This window comes from Leucopleurus acutus, assembly GCF_964270905.1.
Source record: "Leucopleurus acutus genome assembly, chromosome: X".
In the NCBI taxonomy this organism is placed as follows: domain Eukaryota; kingdom Metazoa; phylum Chordata; class Mammalia; order Artiodactyla; family Delphinidae; genus Leucopleurus; species Leucopleurus acutus.
The window spans coordinates 113,519,274-113,544,328 of record NC_139148.1 but is presented as its reverse complement, the minus strand read 5'-3'; the positions used below and the strand labels follow the sequence as shown (position 1 = coordinate 113,544,328).

Genomic DNA, 25,055 nt, shown 5'->3' with positions numbered 1-25,055 from the left:
GGAGGAAATATTTCCCTCTCCAATTTCCTTCAAGTTTTATAAGAAAACTATGATTTTTAAAAATTAAAGAATATTCCAGAAATATTCCAGAAACATTCGCCATACTTCGGAAATAAGCACACACAAAAGTCTCAGGAAAAATAATGAGAAGGAAACAAAACTGTACAGACTCTATTCTGGAATATTTTACTTCAATCATTCAATTCTTTTTTTTTAAATAAATATCAGTCGTTGTGGTATGTGGAGGGGGGCATATTTCCTTAACATAAACAGAAATCTAAAAGCAATTTTCAGCAGCAAATAAAGGCATGATTCAAGTTCTATTCAATGCCTGAGTGAGCTTCATTTTAAGATTTACATCGAACTAGAAAAATATTTAAAGATTATAAAAGATTCTTCCAATGTTATGAGATCAGAAGGGAAGGGTTTGCTTATTTTAGCACTCGTCATAAAGACTAACTTTGTCTGTCAAGAAAATCTGCAGTGAAGTAAAATTAAAGGAAAATATTGTGGTCATACTGATGTGTCTGTCTGGTTTTTACTCTTGTTTTTAAAAACGAAGTTATACAGTGAGCTCAGTCAAAATGAATACCTAGTACATTTCTGCATGTCTCAAGGAAAGTGCTACAACTACATACAGTTGCAGAGAGCATATAATTTTCTCTCAAGTGCAATAAATTTTCCTCCAGCTGACAGTGAGGGTCTTGGTTATGTCCTGTGTTAGGACAACCTGAGAAGAACCTGTATCCTACTTTACTCAATTAACTTGACTCACAAAATCTCCCATGTCATCTGAAACGGAAGGATGGGCCACAAGAACATAAGTCGATTGATGATGCAGTTCTCCGATGGTACTTAGAGGATGTAGCCTTGATTTCACTGACTGAACTAAACAGAACCCTGTTATATTTGATGTGATTTTAGTTTAAAAAAATTTAAACCTGTGAAGTCACACTATGGTTTAATATAAATGGAAAATAAACAAGTGGTCAATTTAAGAAAGTAATTTAAATAAATGGTATTAAAGAGTTATAAAATCATATTTCTTTTTCTCTATGCATATATATGTATATCCATATAGAGATAATACGTGTGTGTACAGATAATCTAGATACAAATGTAATCAATAGCAGCCATCTGTGAATTTCTACAATTTTATCATGAAGTAACATGTTCTTCAAAGTAGGCTTTCTCATCATGTATTTTAATTAATGACGGGTAAACGAGATAAAAATAATGCAGTTTAATTCTGTAAGAAGACATCTTGGATAACAGTTTTGTATCACTAACTGGCCTGAGAACATTCAACAATCAAGATTTGGAGAAAACAAACTATCAGTTGGATTTATTAAAAGATTAAGTATTTTTTGGGTGACCAGTACATGTACACTATGAGGAAAATTTTTTTAAATGTGAAATCTTAGGAATAAATAATAAAAACAGAGTTATAATTCATTTTCCATGTGAGTACTGAATACGAATAAAGAAAGGTTGTAAGCAAACAATAAAACTCAATACCATGTCAGTACCCATTTTCAATATAATATACAATAGCGCATTTTAAATAGGACTTCTTTAATATAAGTCAGTCACCAAAACTAGCTTATCTGAATCAGGTGCCTAAAAATAGCAAGTGTTCAGATTTGCTCTAGAGTGGGTCTGGAATTACAAGGATTGAATCCAGAAAGAGTAAACCAGAATAAGCAAAACACACACACATATCACCACCACCAACAACAAATTCCCTGGGCTGCCTACAACCCCGCCTGCTATGGAAATTAGAAGGGAGACTTAAAACCACTGAGATTGAATGACCACCCCCATAGGATTCCTAAAAAGGAATCTGACCCACTAAATAAGCTTTTTAGAAAAGAATATAAAAGCAAAGTGAACCACAAAGAATCAAGTAATTAGGTATACAGTAAAATAGAGTAATGGCTAACACTTAAAAGTATATTGTATAGGAGCTACCAGCAGTATCACCTCCTCTTGGAAGCCTTTCCTTCATACCATCATGGAAAAAAAGGGTAGAGGTGACCATTTTCTTATTTATGCCTCATCTGTACCTTGTACACATTCAATCACAAAATCTACACTATTTTAGTGCAATATGAGACTGTGAGCTCTTTAATGGCAGTTGTTCACTTTTACATCTCCATAACCTAGTACACTGTGTGACACATAGTGACTGTTTGGCTATTTAATGATTCATTCTACTATGCATTAATGCCACAGTCACCTAATTCACGTACTATTAGAATAAATTAGGCTCTGTGGGGCATTCCCTGGCAGTTCAGTGGTTAGGACTCTGCGCTTCTCCTGCAGGGGGCCTGGGTTCAATCCCGCAAGTCGTGCAGCACAGCCAAAAAAAAAAAAAAAAAAAAGGTTAGGCTCTGTAAAAAGCCAGGGAAATCGATGAATTTCTATATCAGTATTAACTAATATAGATAGTTTATCCTAGGGTATATTTGATCAGCAGAACATAAAAAGACAGCATCAATTTTTGTGCAGGCCAACAGCCTGATGGGTTATAAATGCATCCTTTTGGCCTAGAGATAGATGGACAAACAAACAAACAAACAAACAAAAAGAACCTTCCCCCTTGTAAGCTCTGAAAATCAAAGATCTAACTAATACTGCCCTCCTTTAAAAAATATCAATATGGGGATACATTTTTTAAATTTTAAGATAATTTAAACTCTAAGCTAGATTTTTCTAATTATGTATTGTTTTATATTTCAATAGACACAAATCCTGACTCTATAAATATGGAACCCAAGAACTCGGGTTTTAGTCACCAAAGAGTTTTCTGTGATGCAGTAATAACTCCATCTGCTGGAACTTCAGGTGTCTGCTAATTCCATAATCCTAGAAACTAAAAATCCAACTTTTTTTTTGGTGGGGGGGAACAGATATTAATCTATTTAATTCCATTTCAACAAATATTTATCATGTACTTAAGATGTGCCATGCTCTGTGCTAAGTGATGTGAAAACCAAGACGGGTTGAACTAAACTCCTTGCTGTCAAGAAGCTTACAACCTAGAGGGAGAGAGAGATGTGTAAATAACCACCATAACTCAATGGAATAGTGACATGCTTACATATGCCATCCATTCTGAGGTTGAGACAGACTGGACCATTGAGAATAATGTGTTAAAAGCTCAGGGAGAAAGCTCTTTCCAGGCAAAGGATACGTCTCAAGGCTCAGCTGCCTTTCTGTTCCTCTATCAACCCAAAAGTTCAGGTGTGGAAAAATGTTGCAGCTGAGTACTGGGATGCATTCAGGATACAGCTGCTAAATCTAAAACCAGCCTATTTTGGCACTACAAATGGAGCTGCGTTCTGTCTGGAGGCCAAAGGCTGTCAAATCCTAATTTAAGACATTGCCTTTCGAAAAACAGAGTTAAAAAAAAAGAAATACTTATAATGAAAATACCTTATGACTTAAATAATCCAGCGTACACATTACCTTTAAATATGATCCATAGTATTTTGTTACATATGAGCTGTCACACTGACTCAAAACAGTTATTTCTTGCTGAATGTCTTCAATTTCATCTTCGGCTTCCTCAAGGTCTATGATTTTAATAGCAACCACTTGCTGGGTACGGTTATCAATACCTTTGAACACTTCTCCAAAGGAGCCTTTTCCAATGCGTTCTAATTTTGTGAACAGTTCTTCTGGATCGGCTATATTATTCTAAGGGGGGGGCCGGGAGAGAAAGAAAGGAAAGAGCACAAACATTTTGCATCAAGTTTTTAAATGAAGGAAAATAAATCACATAAGACAATACCACATTTAAAAAAAAAAAGCATACAAACTCCCTTGACTCTCCGCATGTGCTTTGTTAGAACAACTGTATCCCAAATGGCCAACTAGTCCATATTCTATTGGATCACCCACACTAAATTCTACTATGATCCTGCTAAGGATCACAATCTCCTATAGCAAATGTTGTCTCTGGTGCACACCAAAGGGCCAGACTCTTTTTAGAATAAAGCAGCTGAATATACACAATTTGCACATTAATGCAATGGTAGTGATAATGAGAGAATACCTAATCTAAGCTATAGGTAGGTGAGTTGTTAAAATTCTTACATTCCACCAGCAAAATGTTACCTTTTAAATCTCTCTCTCCAACTTGGACATCCTAATCACTGCACCTATACTTCTAAACCACCATATAAACAACACAGAGCACAAAAGACCCAAGAATCTACAAGTCCTTTTTTTCTTCTTTACTTGGGATCCTATCTGTATGTAATGTTCTCATCAATGGCTGAAATAAGATTCTATGCTTTTATCATGATTGCAAGTACTCATAAGGAAATGGTAATATGTTGAACTTTCACAACACATCTCACAGTAGGAATCCAGAATAAATCAATATTTTGCTACAACAAAATCTGAATCAAGCATAAGGTTTTAGGTTAACAGATGTATAGGCATAACTTAGATTTATAAATTCACTGCCCTTTCCTGATTCAGAAATATCCTTTATCTAACAGTGTACAATTCTGAATTCAAATTTTACTCCCACAAGATAACCTTTAACCTTACTTAAACTCATATTGCTGAATATATACTACTGATCAAGTAGAAAAAAAGATTTCCAAACCTCACAGAAATGGCATGTTATTAATTTATTATTTTTTATTTATTTTTATTTTTTCATGGGAAGGTGTTTTATTTTAAATATAGCAGTGTATACATGTCAATCTAACTTATACTTAAGTGCTTTATTAGTCCAGACCTAAAACCTTACTTTGAGTTCCTTCAAAATATAGAAGAATGCTATATAGTTCTGATGAACTGTCTATATTTAATTTGTTAATTGGACCTAGATTATCTGTTCATTTATTACAGTTGAACCTGGTCATCAATTTCAGGGGACAAATTATTGAGATAGCATGTTCCCTTATATCTTCTTTTATTAGACAAATAGATCATTAAAGTTTATTATTTTTCTGTCAAGTTTGTTGCACCATCATCACCAAATAGACCCAGTAAACTGCCTGCTTTTGAGTAACTTAAAAACTTATGACTGATTTTAAAGAATTTTGCCAATTTTTCTTTTTTCAACCAGCCTAAATGACAGTTCGCACATGACCTGCTAAATGTATAAGCTTCCCCATTCTCCTTGATTGGATTTTTTCCTATTTCTAAAAGACACTTTCCATGTATGCCATAGTCTCTTTGATATGGCAAGCTACTTGTTTTATCCCCACCCACCTCTAGTATTCACATGGGACAAATACATCTTCAGCTGCCCATATGAGCTTTTAAAAATAGTTTAGGCTTTGTAGGTTGCAAATGTTTCTTTAATGCTAACATTTTGTTATAATACCTTCTCCAAAACTTGCGTACCATCGTTATTGATTTACTTGGTGCTTAATTTCTTACCAAGACTTTGTATAATAGCTAACCCACAAGTTACCTCTTCCTACTTTTGGTGATGGTTCTTGTCTTTCTAGTAACTTGCGGCAAAAATACTCACCAAATAGCTCAGTGATAGGTTCACCACCCTATAACTTCCTAAATTCAGTGAATTTGGAAAAATAAAAAGAGCAAATCTTTCAGTTTTTCTGACGTAACTACAAAATAATCTAAAAGTTATAAATATACCATTGATTAAAAAGTAGACAGTACTGAATATGTACTTTCTGATAACACATTCTGGACTAGGAGGTATATTAACTCTATGATGAGATTTTTTTGTTGTTGTCGGAAGAAACAAAGATTAAATCCTAATCTTCTTAATTCGTGTTTTAAAAGGATTTGACTGAAACAATCAACCTTAGGGAGAACACAGCTGTTCTTGATTTCTATAATAAATGGGTTCCTGAAAGTATGTAAATCAAAGATTTAAAAATCAAGTCACATTTTGAATTTTAAACATGCTCTGAAGTGAATCCTAACTCATCAATAAATATAATTTAAGATTTTCAATCAAGGAATACCAAGTTGGAAAAAGAGAAAGATCTCTCATTTACACATTTGCACTTCCCAATCTTTTATTTTGGGACTAAAACTTCTCATGCAAAACCCCAATTTTCAGAGTGGAGGGAACCTTGAAAACAAGTTTTCATTCGTATAACCTCATCTCCCTGACTTCCTGAATCTGGGATAGATAATACCTAAGTTCTAACTCCCCATTCACCACGTCGCCAGCTTCTTAAACCAAAGTAAGACATATTTCCTTTTGGTTTTTCACGCAAGGGCAAAAGTCAAGTAAATAAATGGTAAACACTCCAAGCAATGCAATTTAAAAACCACCTTTATAAAGATGCTGGCTTGCCCAATCATTCATATTCACTCTTCTTTAGAGCCTCTAAGAAAATCAAGTCAGCTCCCTCTCAACACAAATCAAATAGTCTCTTAAGAATATTAAAATTTCTAAATCTTTCTATCTCTATTGCAAAATTAGTTTACTTCTATATCTGTGTTTGCATTGCCTTCTTAAAGCCATAGCCCAGGAAGGAGCTCTAAGTTCTGCAGCAGCAAAAAGGATGAATGGCTAAATTAATGTCACATTGATTTACAAGTAATGGTAGATGACTTATACACGTTGCACAAAAATGCATCTGTGAAAATGAAAACCTCAGAGATCCATCTCAGGACATTCTCATTATTCCTTGACCTTCATCACCTGTCCTTCCTTAGCTTGGATTTGGACTCTTCAGCTATAGGTAGATTGTTACAAATTTAAGTCTTAGATAGTATCATCGCCACTAAAACAGCAAAGATAACAACAACATTTTAGTATGGAAATACTCTGAGGAAGTCCAAAGGGGAAAAATGTAGGATGATCATCTTACTTGTCTCCTGTGGAAAGTCAGGGGCAGATGGGAGGGAGATCAAGATGGCAGAGTAGGAGGATGCTGAGCTCACCTCCTTCCACAAACACATCAAAATATATCTTACATATGAAGCAACTCCTTGCTGAAAACAACCTGGAGCCTGACATAAAGGCTCTGCTACAACCAAGGCTATAAAGAAAGAGTTGCACAGAGTTGGGCAGGAAGGGAGGAAAAGCGATCTAGTTGGGACAAGCGCCCAAGGAGGGGACACACAAGAGGCAGGGGATATCACAGCCTCAAGGATCCTCTGTGGGTAGTGATGGGTTCAAGCCACATGTTGGGCCTGACTCTGGGAAGACGAGTCCCCTTAGCTGGTTTGAAAACCAGTGGGACTTACCAGAGGGCTGTAAGAAACTGACACTCCACGCATGAAGAGCATGCACACACTTGCTTACTCCCAGGGAACAAGGCGGAGGAAACAGACTGAAAACTACCTGGAGCTCTGGCTGGTTTCCCGCAACTGCCACAGCCTGCTCCCCAGCCTGCACCGGGTGCCCACTACAGCCTCTCTTGCTCTGGTGCAGCTCTCCACTGCCACAAAGGCTGCTGCTGCCAAGGAGAGTGTTCACACTTAGAGAGAACGGAGCTGCCTCGGACCCAACCCTGCCTCTGAACAAGGGGAAGGCAGCCATTACCAGCATGCACACGAGGAAGCAGCAGATTGAAAATTGCCTGGGGCTTGGACTAACTTGCTGGGACTGTCCCAGCACTTACCCTGGCCTGTCTCGCAGGCCCCCTCTAGTACCTGTTGCTCCAGTGCTGCTCTCCACTGTGGCAGAGGTGCCATTGCCAGGGGCGTGGTGCACACACTTAGAGGGAAAGGAACCAGCTCGGACCTGAACTTCAGGGCTTCTGCTCCAGTACCTTGGGCACCAACTCTGCCCCCAGTGAGGCAGTGATGGCCGCTGAGCATAGAAGAAGCCCTGGCTCTGGCTCTAGCCCTTCCATCTCCAGCACCACCTTCTACCAAGCTGATAGCTGCCAGCACACCTGGGGGAAGATGTGACTCTTGCCCACGTCAGATCTGGCTCTCCTACCATAGCCACTGGGCACATGTAGACTGTATAGGGATGCTCCCACAGAAGCATCAGATAGGTAACTCTATCACCTAACTTCATAGAGACAGAGAAAGTTAAACAAAATGAGAAGACAGAAGAATATGTTTCAAATGAAAGAACAAGAAAAAAAACCTGAAAAAAATCCTAATGAAAGAGAGATAATTAATTTACCAGATAAAGAGTTCAAAGCTTTAGTAATAAGAATACTAGCTGAACTTGGGGAAAGAATAGATGAACACAGTGAGAATTTTAGCAAGTAACTAGAAAGTATAAAAACAAACCAGTCAGAACTGAAGAATACAATAACTGAAATGAAAAATACACTAGAGGGAAGTAATAGAAGATTAGGTGATACAGAAGAATGCCTAAGTGATCTGGAAGATAAAAGAATGTAAATCATGCAATCAGAAGAGCAAAAATAAAAACGCATTTTTGAAAATGAGGATAGTTTAAGGGGCTTATGAGAGACAACATCAAACATACTAACATTTGCACTGTAGGGGTCCCAGAAGGAGAAGAGAGAGAGAGAAAGGGGTAGAAATGTACTTGGTGAAATTATGGATGAAAAATTCCCGAAGCTGAAGAAGGAAATAGATTTCCAGGTACAGGAAACACAGAAAGTCCTAAACAAGATGAACCCCAGGAGAACCAGACCAAGAAATATCAGACTTAAAATGGTTAAAGTTAAAGATAAAGAGAGAATTCTAAAGTCAGCAAGAGAAAAATAAAGAGTCACACACAACGGAACCCCCAAAAGGCTATCAGCTGATTTTTCTGCAGAAATTTTGCAGGCCATAAGGGAGTAGCATGATATATTTAAAGTGCTGAAAGGGAAAAACCTACAACCCAGGATACACTACCAAGCAAGGCTATCATTCAGAATTGAAGGAGAGATAAAGAACTACTCAGACAACCAAAAACTAAAAGAGTTCATCAATAGTAAACTGACCTTAGATGAAGTGTTAAAGGGTTTTCTTTAAATGGAAAAGAAAAGGCTACAAGAAGTAAGAGTTTATAGGAAAGGAAAAATCCCACTAGTAAAGGAAAACATATAGTAAAGGATGTAGACCAATCACTTAAGTAAACTAGTATGGTTTGTGACCACCTAGAGGGGTGGGATAGGGAGGGTGGGAGGGAGGGAGATGCAAGGGAGATGCAAGGGAGGGAGATGCAAGAAGAGATATGGGAACATATGTATATGTATAACTGATTCACTTTGTTATAAAGCAGAAACTAACAACAACAACAAAAAAGAAATGAACTATCAAGCCATGAAAAGACATAGAGGAACCTTAAATGCACATTACTAAGTGAAAGAAGCCAATCTGAAAAAGCTACATACTATATGATTCCAACTATATGACATTCTGCAAAAAGACAAGCTGTGAAGACAGTAACATGATCAGTGTTTGCCAGAAGTTAGGTGGGAGGGAGGGATGAATAGCTGGAGCACAGAGGACTTTTAGGGCAGCTGAACTATTCCACATGATACTACAATGGTAGATACAAGTCATACATTTGTCAAAACCCATAGAATGTACAATACCAAAGGTGAACCCTAATGGAAACTGTGGACTTTGGGTACTAATGATATATCACTGTAGATTCATCAATTAACAAATGTACCCCTTTGGGGCAGGATGTTGATAACGGGGGGAGATACTGTGCACATGTGGGCATGGGGGTATAGGAGAACGCTCTGTACTTTCTGTTCAATTTTGCTGTGAACCTACAATTGCTCTAAAAAGAAGTTTATTAATTTAAAAAAAAGACAAAAATTGTAAAATCAAGTTCAATGATACAAAGGTAAGAGACAAACACAAAGATGTAACATATGTCATCAAAAACACACAATGTGGGGGAGAGGAGTAAAAAATGTAGATCTTTAAAATGTGGTTGAACTTAAATGACTACCAGTTTATAACAAGTAGATATAGTTATAGGCCAACATATAGGAAGCTGATGGTAAGCACAAATCAAAAGCCAACCATAGATTTAAAAAAAACGAAAAAGAAAGGAACACACACATATCTGTTGTAGATTTAAGAAAATCTACAAACCACAAGGGAAGAAAGGAACACACACAAGGGAAGAAAGGGAAGGAAGGAACACACACAAGGGAAGAAAGGGAAGAAAGGAACACACACATACCCGTTGTAGATTTAAGAAAATCTACAAACCACAAGGGAAGAAAAAGAAGAAGAAATGAACAAAGAAGTACAAAAACAACCAGAAAACAAGTAATAAAATGGCAATAAATAGATGCCTATCAATACTTACCTTAAATGTCAATGGACTAAATGCTCCAATCAAGAGACATAGGGTACCTACTGTATAGCACAGGGAACTCTTCTCAATACTCTCTAAAGACCTATATGGGGAAAGAATCTAAAAAAGAGTGGATCTATGTTTATGTATAACTGATCCACTTTGCTGTACAGCAGAAACTAACACAACACTGTAAATCAACTATACTCCAATAAAAGTAAAACAAAACAAAACAAAAGACATAGGGTGGTTGATTGGATAAAATAACAAGACCCATATATATGCTGTACAAGACACTCACTTCAGAGCTAAAGACACATAGACTGAAAGTGAGAGGATAGACAAAGATATTTCATCCAAATGGAAATGACAAGAAAGTAGGGGTAGCAATACTCATATCAGACAAAAAGACTTTAAAACAAAGGCTACAACAAAAGACACAAAAAGGCATTATATAATGATAAATGGATCAATACAAGAGGAGGATATTAAATTCATTAACATGTATGTACCCAATACAGGAGAACGTAAATATGTAAGGCAAATATTAACAGACTTAAAGGGAGAAATTGACAATAATACAATGATAGTAGGGAACTTTTAATATCCATCTTACATCAATGGACAGACAACCAAGACAAAAAATCAACAAGGTAACAATGGTCTTAAATGACACAACAGACAAGTTGGACTTAATAGATATCGACTTACATGACATTCCATCCCCAAAGAGCAAAATACACATCCTTTTCAAGTGCACATGAAACGTTCTCCAGGATAGATCACATGCTAGGCCACAAAACAAGTTTCTCAACAAATTTAAGAGACTAGAAATTAGATTAAGCATTTTTTCCAACCACAATGGTATGAAGCTAGGAATCAATTACAAAAGAAAAATGGGGAAAACACAAACAAGTGGAGACTAAACAATATGCTACTAAAAGACCAATGGGTCAAAGAAGAAATCAAAGTGGAAATCATAAAATACCTCAAGACAAATGAAAGTGGAAACACAACTTTCAAAAATCTATGGGAAGCAGGGGAGACATTCAAGATGGCAGAAGAGTAAGACGTGGAGATCACTTTCCTCCCCACAAATACAACAGAAATACAACTACATGTGGAACAACTCCTACAAAACACCTACTGAACGTTGGCAGAAGACCTCAGACTTCCCAAAAGGCAAGAAACTCCCCACGTACCTGGGTAGGGCAAAAGAAAAAACAAAAAACAGAGACAAAAGAATAGAGACAGGACCTGCACCTCTGGGAGGCAGCTGTGAAGGAGGAAAAGTTTCCACACACCAGGAAGCCCCTTACTGGCGGAGATGGGGGGTGGTGGGGTGGAAGTCTCAAAGACAAGGAGGAGAATGCAGGAACAGGGGTGCAAAGGGCAAAGTGGAGAGATTCCTGCACAGAGTATCAGTGCCAACCAGCACTCACCAGCCTGAGAGGCTTGTCTGCTCAACCACCAAGATGGGTGGGGGTTGGGACCTGAGGCTCCAGCTTCTTCAGAGGTCAGATCCCAGGGAGAGGACTGGGGTTGGCTGCATGAACACAGCCTGAAGGGGGCTAGTGCACCACATCTAGCTGGGAGGGAGTTGGGGAAAAAGTCTGGACCTGCCTAAGAGGCAACAGACCATTGTTTTGGGGTGCGTGAGGAGAGGGGATTGAGAGCACCACCTCAACAGGCTCCAGAGAGGGGCACAAGCTGCAGCTATCAGCGCAGACCCCAGAGATGGGCATGAAATGCTAAGGCTGCTGCTGCAGCCACCAAAAAGCCTGTGTGCAAGCATAGGTCACTATCCACTCCTCCCCTCCTGGGAGCCTGTGCAGCCTGCCACTGTCAGGGTCCTGTGATCCAGGGACAACTTCCCCGGGGAATACACAGCACGCCTCAGGTTGTTGCAACATCATGCTGGCCTCTGCCGCTGCAGGCTCGCCCCACATTCCGTACCCCATCTTCCCCCCAGGCTGAGTGAGCCAGAGCGCCCTAATCAACTGCTACTTTAACCCCATTCTGTCTGGGCAGGGAACAGACGCCCTCAGGCGACCTACATGCAGAGGCGGGGCCAATCCAAAGCGGAACCCCAGGAGCTGTGCGAACAAAGAAGAGAAAGGGAAATTTCTCCCAGCAGCCTCAGGAGCAGCAGATTAAATCTACACATTCAACTTGATGTACCCTGCATCTGTGGAATACCTGAATAGACCATGAATCAACCCAAATTTGAGGCAGTGGACGTTGGGAGCAATGATATATACATACGTTTTTTCCTTTTTCTCTTTCTGTGACTATGAGTATGTTTCCTTGTGTGATTTTCTCTGTATAGCTTTGCTTTTACCATTTGTTCTAGGGTTATGTCTGTCTGTTTTTTATGTTTGTTTGGTTGTTTTTTTCTTTTTCTAATTACTCTTTACTATTTTTTATTTTTAAAAATTATATTTTTTAAGAAACTTTATTTTGTTTTTCTTTTTCTCTTTCTTTTTTTCTCCCTTTTCTTCTGAGCCGTGCGGCTGACAGGGTCTTGGTGCTCTGGCTGGGTGTCAGGCCTGTCCCTCTGAGGTGGGAGAGCCAACTTCAGGACATTGGACCACCAGAGACGTCACAGCTCCACGTAATATCAAACGGTGAAAGTTCTCCCAGAGATCTCCATCTCAATGCTAAGACCCAGCTCCACTCAACAACCAGCAAGCTACAGTACGGGACACCCTAGGCAAAACAACTAGCAAGACAGGAACACAACCCCACCCATTAGCAGAGAGGCTGCCTAAGATAATAATAAGGTCACAGACACCCCAAAACCCACCACTGGACGCTGTCCGGCCCACCAGAAAGACAAGATCCAACCTCATCCACCAGAACACAGGCACTAGTCCCCTCCACCACAAAGCCTACACAAGCCACTGAACCAACCTTAGACACTGGGGTCAGACACCAAAAAGAATGGAAAGTACGAACCTGCAGCCTGCAGAAAGGAGACCCCAAACACAATAAGTTAAGCAAAATGAGAAGACAGAGAAACACACAACAGATGAAGGAGCAAGGTAAAAACCCACCAGACCAAACAAATGAAGAGGAAATAGGCAGCCTACCTGAAAAAGAATTCAGAGTGATGATACTAAAAACGATACAAAAGCTTGGAAATAGAATGGAAAAAATAAAAGAAACGTTTAACAAGGACCTGGAAGAACGAAAGAGCAAACAAACAATGATGAACAACACAATAGATGAAATTAAAAATTCTCTAGAAGGAATCAACAGCAGAATAACTGAGGGAGAACGGCTAAGTGACCTGGAAGATAAAATAGTGGAAATAACTACTGCAGAGCAGAATAAAGAAAAACGAATGAAAAGAATTGAGGACAGTCTCAGAGACCTCTGGGACAACATTAAACATACCAACATTCGAATTATAGGGGTCCCAGAAGAAAAAGAGAAAAAGAAAGGGACTGAGAAAATATTTGAAGAGATTAGAGTTGAAAACTTCCCTAATATGGGAAAGGAAATATTTAATCAAGTCCAGGAAGTGCAGAGAGTCCCATACAGGAAAAATCCAAGGAGAAACACACCAAGACACATATTAATCAAACTATCAAAAATTAAATACAAAGAAAAAATATTGAAAGCAGCAAGGGAAAAACAATGAATAACATACAAGGGAATACCCAAAAGCTTAACAGCTGATCTTTCAGCAGAAACTCTGCAAGCCAAAAGGTACTGGTAGGACATATATAAAGTGATAAAAGGGAAAAACCTACAACCAAGATTACTCTAACTAGCAAGGATCTCATTCAGATTCGACAGAGAAATTTAAAGCTTTACAGACAAGCAAACGCTAAGAGAATTCAGCACCACCAAACCAGCTGTACAACAAATACTAAAGGACTTTCTCTAGGTAAGAAACACAAGAGAAGGAAAAGATCTACAACAAGAAACCCAAAACAATTAAGAAAATGGTAATAAGAACATACACATCAATAATTACCTGAAATGTAAATGGATTAAATGCTCCAACCAAAAGACATAGACTGGCTGAATGGATACAAAAACAAGACCCGTATATATGCTGTCTACAAGAGACCCACTTCAGACCTAGGGACACATACAGACTGAAAGTGAGGGGATGGAAAAAGATATTCCATGCAAGTGGAAATCAAAAGAAAGTGGAGTAGCAATTCTCATATCAGACAAAATAAACTTTAAAATAAAGACTACTACAAGAGACAAAGAAGGACACTACATAATGATCAAGGGATCAATCCAAGAAGAAGATTTAACAATTGTAAATATTTATGCACCCAACACAGGAGCACCTCAATACATAAGGCAAATGCTAACAGCCATAAAAGGGGAAGTCGACAGTAACACACTCATAGTAGGGGACTTTTAACACCTCACTTTCACCAATGGACAGATCATCCAAAATGAAAATAAATAAGGAAACACAAGCTTTAAATGATACACTAAACAACATGGACTTAATTGATATTTATAGGAATTCTAACCAAAAGCAACAGAATACACTTTCTTCTCAAGTGCTCATGGAACATTCTCCAGGATAGATCATATCTTGGGTAACAAATCAAGCCTTGGTAATTTGAGGAAAATTGAAATCGTATCAAGTATCTTTTCTGACCACAATGCTATGGTCAATCAAAGGAAAAATTCTGAAAAAATACACACACAAGGAGAAAAAATAATAAACTACCAAGTAAACAAGATATCACTGAAGAAATCAGAGGAAATCAAAAAATACGTAGAAACAAATGACCATGGAAACACGATGACCCAAAACCTATGGGATGCAGCAAAAGCAGTTCTAAGAGAGAAGTTTATAGCAATACAATCCTACCTCAAGAAGCAAGAAACATCTCAAATAAACAACCTAACCTTACCTAAAGGAATTAGGAAAAGGAGAACAAAAAAAACCCAAAGGTAGCAGAAGGAAACAAATCATAAAGAGCAGATCAGAAAGAAATGAAGGAAATGATAGCAAAGATCAATAAAACTAAAAGCTGGTTCTTTGAGAAGATGAACAAAATTGATAAACCATTAGCCAGACTCATCAAGGAAAAAAGGGAGAAGACTCCAATCAACAGAATTAGAAATGAAAACGGAGAAGTAACAACTAACACTGCAGAAATACAAAGGATCATGAGAGATTACTACAAGCTACTATATGCCTATAAATTGGACAACCTGGAAGAAATGGACAAATTCTTAGAAAATCACAACCTTCTGAGACTGAACGAGGAAGAAAGAGAAAATATAAACAGACCAGTCACAAGCACTGAAATTGAGACTGTGATTAAAAATTTTCCAACAAACAGAAGCCCAGGGCCAGATGGCTTGACAGACGAATTCTATCAAACATTTAGAGAAGAGCTAACACCCATCCTTCTCAAACTCTTCCACAATATAGCAGAGGGAGGAACATTCCCAAACTCATTCAATGAGGCCACCATCACCGTGATACCAAACCAGACAAATATGTCACAAAGAAAGAAAACTATAGGCCAATATCACTGATAAACATAGATACAAACATCCTCAACAAAATACTAGCAAGCAGAATCCAACAGCACATTAAAAGGATCATACACTATGATCAAGTGGGGTTTATCCCAGGAATGCAAGGATTCTTCAATATACGCAAATCAATCAACGTGATGCACCATATTAACAACTTGAAGGAGAAAAACAATATGATCATCTCAATTTTGACAAAATTCAACACCCATTTATGAAAAAAAAACCCTCCAGAAAGTAGGCATAGAGGAAACTTTCTTCAACATAATAGAGGCCATACATGACAAACCCAAAGCAAACATCATCCTCAATGGTGAAAAGCTGAAACCATTTCCACTAAGATCAGGAATAAGACAAGGTTGCCCACTCTCACCACTTTTATTCAACATAGTTTTCGAAGATTTAGCCACAGCAATCAGAGAAGGAAAAGAAATAAAAGGAACCCAAATCGGAAAAGAAGAAGTAAAGCTGTCACTGTTTGCAGATGACATGATACTATACGTAGAGAATCCTAAACATGCTACAAGAAAACTACTAGAGCTAGTCAATGAATTTGGTTAAGTAGCAGGATAGAAAATTAATGCACAGAAATCTCTTGCATTCCTATACACTAATGATGAAAAATCTGAAAGAGAAATTAAGGAAACACTCCCATATATCATGACAACAAAAAGAATAAAATACCTAGGAATAAACCTACCTAAGGAGACAAAGGACCTGTATGCAGAAAACTATAAGACACTGATGAAAGAAATTAAAGATGATACAAACAGATGGAGAGATATACCATATCCTTGGATTGGAAGAATCAACATTGTGAAAATGAGTCTACTACCCAAAGCAATCTACAGATTCAATGCAATCTCTATCAAACTACCACTGGCATTTTTCACAGAACTAGAACAAAAAATTTCACAATTTGTATGGAAACACAAAAGACCCTGAATAGCCAAAGCAATCTTGAGAAAGAAAAACGGAACTGGAGGAATCAGGTTCCCTGACTTCAGACTATACTACAAAGCTACAGTAATCAAGACAGTATGGTACTGCCACAAAACCAGAATTATAGATCAATGGAACAGGATAGAAAGCCCAGAGATAAATGCACACCCATATGGTCACCTTATCTTTGATAAAGGAGGCAAGAATATACAATGGAGAAAAGACAGCCTCTTCAATAAGTGGTGCTCGGAGAACTGGACAGCTACATGTAAACGAATGAAATTAGAACACTTCCTAACACGATACACAAAAATAAACTAAAGACCTAAATGTAAGGCCCGACATCATCAAACTCTTAGAGGAAAACATAGGCAGAACACTCTATGACATAAATCACAGCAAGATCTTTTTTACTCACCTCCTAGAGAAATGAAAATAAAAAGAAAAATAAACAAGTGGGACCTAATGAAACTTCAAAGCTTTTGCACAGCAAAGGAAACCACAAACAAGACGAAAAGACAAACTTCAGAATGGGAGAAAATATTTGCAAAGAAGCAACTGACAAAGGATTAATCTCCAAAACATACAAGCAACTCATGCAGCTCAATATCAAAAAAACAAACAACCCAATCCAAAAATGGGCAGAAGACCTAAATAGACATTTCTCCAAAGAATATATACAGATTGCCAACAAACACATGAAAGAATGCTCAACATCATTAATCATTAGAGAAATGCAAATCAAAACTACAATGAGATATCATCTCACACAGGTCAGAATGGCCATCATCCAAAAATCTACAAACAATAAATGCTGGAGAGGGTGTGGAGAAAAGGGAGTCCTCTTGCACTTTTGGTGGGAGTGTAAATTGATACAGCCACTAAGGAGAACAGTATGGAGGTTCCTTCAAGAACTACAAATAGAACTACCATACGCCCAGCAATCCCACTACTAGACATACAACCTGAGAAAACCATAATTCAAAAAGAGTCATGTACCAAAATGTTCATTGCAGCTCTATTTACAATAGCCAGGACATGGAAGCAACCTAAGTGTCCACTGACAGATGAATGGATAAAGAAGATGTGGCACATATATACAATGGATTATTACTCAGACATAAAAAGAAATGAAATTTAGTTATTTGTAGTGAGGTGGATGGACCTAGAGTGTGTCGTACAGAGTGAAGTAGCTGAGAAAGAGAAAAACAAATTCTGTATGCTAACACATATATATGGAATCTAAAAAAAAAAAAAAAGGTTCTGAAGATCCTAGGGGCAGGACAGGAATAAAGACGCAGACCTAGAGAATGGACTTGAGGACACGGGGAGGGGGAAGGGTAAGCTGGGACAAAGTGAGAGAGTGGCATGGACATATATACACTACCAAATGTAAAACAGACAGATAGTGGCAAGCAGCCACATAGCACAGGGAGGTCAGCTCAGTGCTTTGTGACCACCTAGAGGGGTGGGATAGGGAGGGTGGGAGGGAGATGCAAGAGGGAGGAGAATGGGGATATAGGTATATGTATAGCTAATTCACTTTGTTATAAAGCAGAAACTAACACACCATTGTAAAGCAATTAAACTCCAATAAAGATGTTTAAAAAAATCTATTGGAAGCAGCAAATGCAGTTCTAAGAGGCAAGTTTATAGTGACAAAAGCCTTCCTCAAGAAAAAAAAAATCTCCTACAGCCTAACCTACAATCTAAAGGAATAGAAATAGAACAAAGCTGAACGTCAGCAGAAAAAAGGAAATAATAAAGATCATAGAAAAAATAAATAAAATAGAGCCTAAGTAACAATAGAGAAAAATAAATGAAACTAAGACTTGCTGTTTTGACAAGATAAACGAAAGTGATAAACCTCTACTAAGAGGAAAAGAGGACCGCAATAAAACAAAATACAAAATGAATGAGAAGAAATTACAAGTGATACCACAGAGGTACAACAAATCATAAGAGAGTACTACCAACAGTTATATGCCAATAAATTGGATATCTAGAAGAAATGTACAAATTTCTAGAAACATGCAACCTGCAAAGGCTGAATTAAGAAGAAACAGAGAATTTACAGACTGATCACTACTAGTGCAACTGAATTTGTAATAAGAAAAACTCCCAGCAAACAAAAATTCAGGATTGGATGCCTTCACAGGGTAATTCTACTAAACATATAAGGAAGAGCTAATACCTATCCTTCTTAAACTATTCCAAAAAACTGAAGAGGATGGAACACTCCCAAATTCATTCTGCAAGGTCACCACTACTGTGATACCAAAACCATACAAAAACACTATAAGAAAAGTTTAGGACAATATCGTTGATGAATACAGATTCAAAAATCCTCAACAAAATATTAGCAAACCAAATACAACACTTAAAATGATAATACACCATGATCAAGCGGGATTTATTCCAGGGATGCAAGATTGGTTCAATATTTGCAAATCAATCACTGTAATATATCACACTAACAATAGTAAGGATAAAGATCAAATGATCATCTCAATAGATGCAGAAAAAGCTTTTGACAAAGTTCAACATCCATTCATGATAAATACTCTCATCAAAGTTGGTACACAGGGAACACACATCAACATAATAAAGGTAATTTATGACATACCCACAGGTAAAATCATACTCAATGGTAAAAATCTGAACATCTTTCCTCCAAAATCAGGAACAAGACTAGGATGCCCACTCTCACCACTTATTCTTTTAACGTCACATGGCCATATGTTTTTTTAAAAACATTTATTTTATTCACTTCTTTTTTTTTTTTTTTTTTTTTTGGCTGTGTGGGGTCTTCGTTGTAGCACGCAGGCTTCTCTCCAGTTGTGGCATGCGGGTTTTCTCTCTCTATTTGTGGTGTGTGGGCTCTGTAATTGTGGTGTGTAGGCTCCAGAGCGCATGGACTCTGTAGTGTGCAGTCACACGGGCTCTCTCATTGAGGTGCACCAGCTCAGAAGTTGTGGCACACAGGCTTAATTGCCCCGTGGCATTTGGGATCTTAGTTCCCCAGCCAGGGATTGAACCCACATCCCCTGCATTGGAAGGCAGATTCTTTACCACTGGACCACCAGGGAAGTCCCTCTCACCACTTCTAACATAGTATTGGAAGTCCTAGCCACAGCAATCAGATAAGAAAAAGAAATAAAAGGCATCTAAATTGGAAGGAAAGAAGTAAAAACTGTTACTACAATATTTGCAGATGACATGAGACTTTATGTAGAAAGCCCTAAAGTCTCCACCAAAAAATAAATAAATAACATAGTTAAGTTACAGGATACAAAATTATATACAGAAATCTGTTGCTTTCTATACACTACTAATGAACTATCAAAAAAAGAAATTAAAGAAGCGATACCACTTAAAACTGTATCAAAAAGAATAAAACACCTAGTAATAAATTTAACCTAGGAGGTGAAACTCCTATACTCTGAAAACTATAAAACATTGATAAAGGAAACTGAAGATGATACAAAGAAATGGAAAGATATCCTGTGTCATGCACTGGAAGAATTGCTATTGTTAAAATGTCTATATTACCCAAAGCAATCTATAGATTTAATGCAGTGCCTATCAAAATATCCATGACTTTTTTTTTTATAGAACTAGAACAAATCCTAAAATTTATATGGAACCACAAAAGACCCTGAGTAGCCAAAACAATCTTGATAAAAAAGAGCAAAGGTGGGCTTCCCTGGTGGCGCAGTGGTTGAGAGTCCGCCTGCCAATGCAGGGGACATGGGTTCGTGCCCCAGCCCGGGAGGATCCCACATGCCGCGGAGCGGTTGGGCCCGTGAGCCATGGCCACTGAGCCTGTGTGTCCGGAGCCTGTACTCCGCAACAGGAGAGGCCACAACAGTGAGAGGCCCACGTACTGCAAAAAAAAAAAAAAAAAAAGAGCAAAGGTGGAGTATCATGCTCCCTGACTTCAGACTGTACTACAAGTCTACAGTAATCAAAACAGTATGGTACTGGAATGAAAACAGACACACAAGTCAATGGAACAGAATAGAGGGCCCAGAAATAAACCCACACATTTATGGTCAATTTGACAAAGGAGACAAAAATATACAATGAGGAAAAGATAGTCTCTTCAATAAGTGGTGCTGGAAAATTGGACAGCTACATGTAAAAGAATGAAATTAGAAAATTTTTCTCACACCACATACAAAAATAAACTCGAAAGGGATTAAATACTTAAATGTAAGACTGGAAACTATAAAACTCCCAGAAGAAAACAAACATAGCAGATCACTCTTTGACATAAGTCATAGTATTTTTTTTAGATCTGTCTCATCAGGCAAAGGCAATAAAAGCAAAAATAAACAAATGGGACGTAATTAAATTTAAAAGCTTTAGCACAGCAAAGGAAACCACTGATAAAAAGAACAGGCAATCTACTGAGTGGGAGAAAATATTTGTAAATGATATAACTGATAAGGGGTTAATATCCAAAATATATAAATAGCTCGTCGACTCAATATCAAAAAAACAAACAACCTGATTTAAAAATGGGGAAAGGACCTGAATATACATTTTTCCAAAGAAGACATACAGATGGCCAACAGGCGTATGAAAAGATGCTCAACACCACTAATCATCTGGGAAATGCGAATCAAAGCCACAATGGGATATTACCTCACACCTGTCAATATGGCTATCATCAAAAAGACCACAAATAACAAATGTTGGCGAGGATGTTAAGAAAATGGAACCCTTGTACACTGTTGGTGGGAATGTAAATTGGTGCAACCACTACGGCAAACAGTTTGGAGGTTCTTCAAAAAACTAAAAATAGAACTACCATATGATCTAGCAATCCCACTCCTGGGTATATATCTGAAGATAACAAAAACATTAATTGAAAAAGATATATGTACCCCAACGTTCAGAGAAGCATTCTTTAAAATAGCCAAAATATGGAAACAACCCAAGTGTCCATCAATAGATGAATGGATAAAGAAGATGTGGTATATGTATCCAATGGAATATTACTCAGCCATCAAAAAGAATGAAGTTTTGCCATTTGCAACAACATGGATAGACCTGGAAATGGATGGACTTAGTGAAATAAGTCAGAGAAAGATGAACAGCGTATGTTATCACTTATATGTGAAATCTAAAATATAAAACAAATAAATATATATAACAAAACAGAAATAGACTCACAGATATAGAGAATAAACTAGTGGTTACCAGTGGTGAGAGGGGCTAGGGAGGGGCAAGATAAGGGTAGGGGATTAAGAGGTACAAACTACTATGTATAAGCAACAAGGATATATTGTATAGTTCGGGGAATTATAGCCATTATTTTGTAATAACTTTAAATGAAGTATAGTCTATAAAAATATTGAATCACTATGTTGTACACCTGAAACTATTATAATATTATAAATCAACTATAATTTTAAAAAAGGAAAAGAAAAGGAAAGTCAGGGGCAGATGGAAGAAGGCTTCTTGTATATTTAAATCACAGAATTAGAGGGCTGGAAGAACTCTCTTAAAGGCTTTCTAAGTACTCTCCAGTCCTGGCTACACATTAGAATCACCAGTACATCTTTTAAAATGCAGATACATAGGCCTCATTCCAAAACTACTGATTCAGAATCTCTGAAACTAGGGCCCATGAATCAGTATTTGTTTAAAAAAGTACTCCAAACTATTTTTTATCTAGTCATTTTGGCACCAGTCTTAAAATCAGCATTTAGGAACCACTGAGCAGATAGATCTGAAATTTGAATCCTTCATTATAGGGAACTCATTATCCCTATTTTTCCCAGGCAAGCATGTGGCTCTCTTCTAACTCTGCACACTAAAAGTGGACATCTTGGAGATTAAAACAAAACCAAGAGGACTTTGGTATTTACATATACATACCTATATTTTAAAAATTAAGTCCTGCTATAATCGTTCTAAGGACACCTCGAATAAGACTGTAAATGTAACATTTACCCAAACTCATGCAACATATCCCATACTCCTTATGTATGTATTCTTGAATAATTTTTACCCAATACAGTCTATGTAATAATAGGGTACATAATAAGTTATGATGTATTTGATGGCCATTTTGAGTTAACAGTCAATATTGACAAAGAGTAAAAGTTTAGGTCTAGTTAGCTTCTAGAAAATGGGTACAAACTGTGGAGGGGGGTGTAGGGGCAAAAAAATTTTTCCTCAGCCCTCTTAGGGTCTCTGCCTAGGTTTGAAACTTAAACTAAGACAGATGAACAGAAGAAAAGAATATAATTTAATAAAAGTTTTACATGATACTGGAACCTCCATATGGAAATGAAGACTGAAAGAAATGGTTAAACCTGTGTGTTTTTATGCTAAGTTTGATGAAGAGTGGAACGTCGCGGAAAGAGTGATTGGGCAAAGGGTATGAGCTAAATGCAGCAAACTGTGGGAAACTTAGCAACGCCTGTTTGTTCCGATTCTTTTTGGCGCCACCTTGTCTTTGGAGATAAGGATGCTCCTTTCCTCTGGGCATAGGGAGAGCACCTCTCAAATGAGAGTTTTCTGACCTGCTTCAAGGCAGCAGTGTGGGGGAGGTCTTTCTCAAACTCCTTCAACTTAAAATATTCAACATGCCAAAGTGCGTATTTTGGGGTTAGTGTGTCCTGAACCCCATCAGGGGACATTAAGAATAGGTGATTAGAAGAAACAAGAAAATTGTAGGCAAAATTAGAATTAGTCTTGCAGTTCTAGCAGTATGAAGACCTGGAAAACCAAAGGTAGGAAAGAACCAAAGATAAAGAATCTAGTTTCTTTGAATCTGAGGTAGCTATGTAAGCCCTCTAGTCTGGAACTGAAAGTGAAAACATAATAGATTCAGGAAAAAGAAGATAGATTTCTCAGAGGTTTTTACCAAGAAGGGTTGAGTTCAGGTGAAAGAACCTTCAGAAACCGAGAACCAAAGTCAGCAAGGCTGACCTCAAACTAGGTTTTGCACTTGCCTCCCAACCTTAGTAAAATCCATACTATGAGTGCTCTTGACTATAAAATACATTTTGCACTTTACAAAGAATCATTTGTGTATTGGCCTATCAGTGACTCACTAATGAGGAGGGGCACACAGGAAATTATGAGCAAAGAATGTGCTAATGCTATCAAGGCTTAGAAAGGAATATCTCTTACTCATTCCAGCCTCTCAAGTGGTAACAACCAGAAGGGATCTGCAATGAACTCAGGATGCCCTGACAATCACAGAGAGTAACTAAAAACATTAACTTAACAATGTACTAAAAACTAGAGATACACCCAGTTAGCTACCTCTTTAAGTTGCTCAGATTAGTTCTCCTAAGTTAAAGAGGAAATATTTTTCTAGATTACTTCCACGTCTGTACTATTACATGTCATTTAACAATATGGAATGCATAGAAATATAAGTCTTTCTCTAGTGGTTCCATAAGCCTCAAATTCAATTCGTTTTATTATGGTATGTTAAGATTTTTCAATTGCCCTATGAACACTGCCTCAAAAGTCTGTTGCGTGCTTCCTAATCAAGATATTGCCAGAAGAAAAAAGGGAAAGATTAAAAATCAACAGCCATCTACCCCTTAGCACTACTTGCGTTCAATACCACAGGACACTATCTGTCTTTTTAAAGTGCTATATATGATCTAAGCACAATTGACTTCTCTCTGGATAGAACCATAACAGTCATAGGCGTTTAGAGCTGGAAGGAAATTGTCGTTTAATGCAACTCCTTATCACCACCGTCAGCAACAAGCATTTATTGTTTGCCTGCTGTGTCCTAGGTTAATACCACCAAACAGAAGCTACGAAATTTAAGGCCATTTATGTCAAAATGATGGTAGATGTAGGAAGAGATTAAAAACGGAAACAGAAATCCTGGAATTAAAATAATTATAGAATCTCTGAGATGAACAGGAATTTAGCAAGGAATGAATTTAGCAGGATAAAAGGAATTTAGATTGATCCAAAATGTATTTTTACAGGGAGAAAAACTGTAGTCTAGAGAGGTTACAAATTGTTCAGTGATATAAGGCAATTAACTAGTGGCAAAGCTCAAACTTGAGCCCAAGTCTCCTGACTCTTAAGTCTAAGTTTCTTTCACTACAGCTTGTAACCTAAACTATACCCTTTTGCTATAAAACCAAAATTATTTTCCATCATGAACAGATCACACAACTATCCAATGTCTACATACTAATATCCCTACATTTAAAGAAATTGGAAAAAAAAGAATTTGAAAAAAATTTAAACTTAGAAGAATTTGAAAAAATTTAAAATAGGACTTTCCTATTCTTTGAATACGATTTCTTATAATTTTTGAACGACTATGCAATTGACTGATCCCTGTATATATGCACAATTACCAAACAGTTCATATTAGAGCCTTACAGTGTGTAATCTT

At 37.5% G+C, this 25,055-nt stretch overlaps 1 protein-coding gene across 1 annotated transcript in view; it reads right to left on the bottom strand.

The window, feature by feature from the left end:
• The window catches only part of STK26 (serine/threonine kinase 26), a gene marked incomplete at its 5' end in the record, with an annotated part of 64,528 nt that overhangs the window by 16,628 nt on the left and 22,845 nt on the right, over positions 1-25,055 (bottom strand). The window contains one exon of the mRNA XM_082865359.1: positions 3,472-3,702. Within this exon, the coding sequence (XP_082721485.1) occupies positions 3,472-3,702 (231 nt within the window). The remainder of the gene's footprint in view (positions 1-3,471; positions 3,703-25,055) is intronic.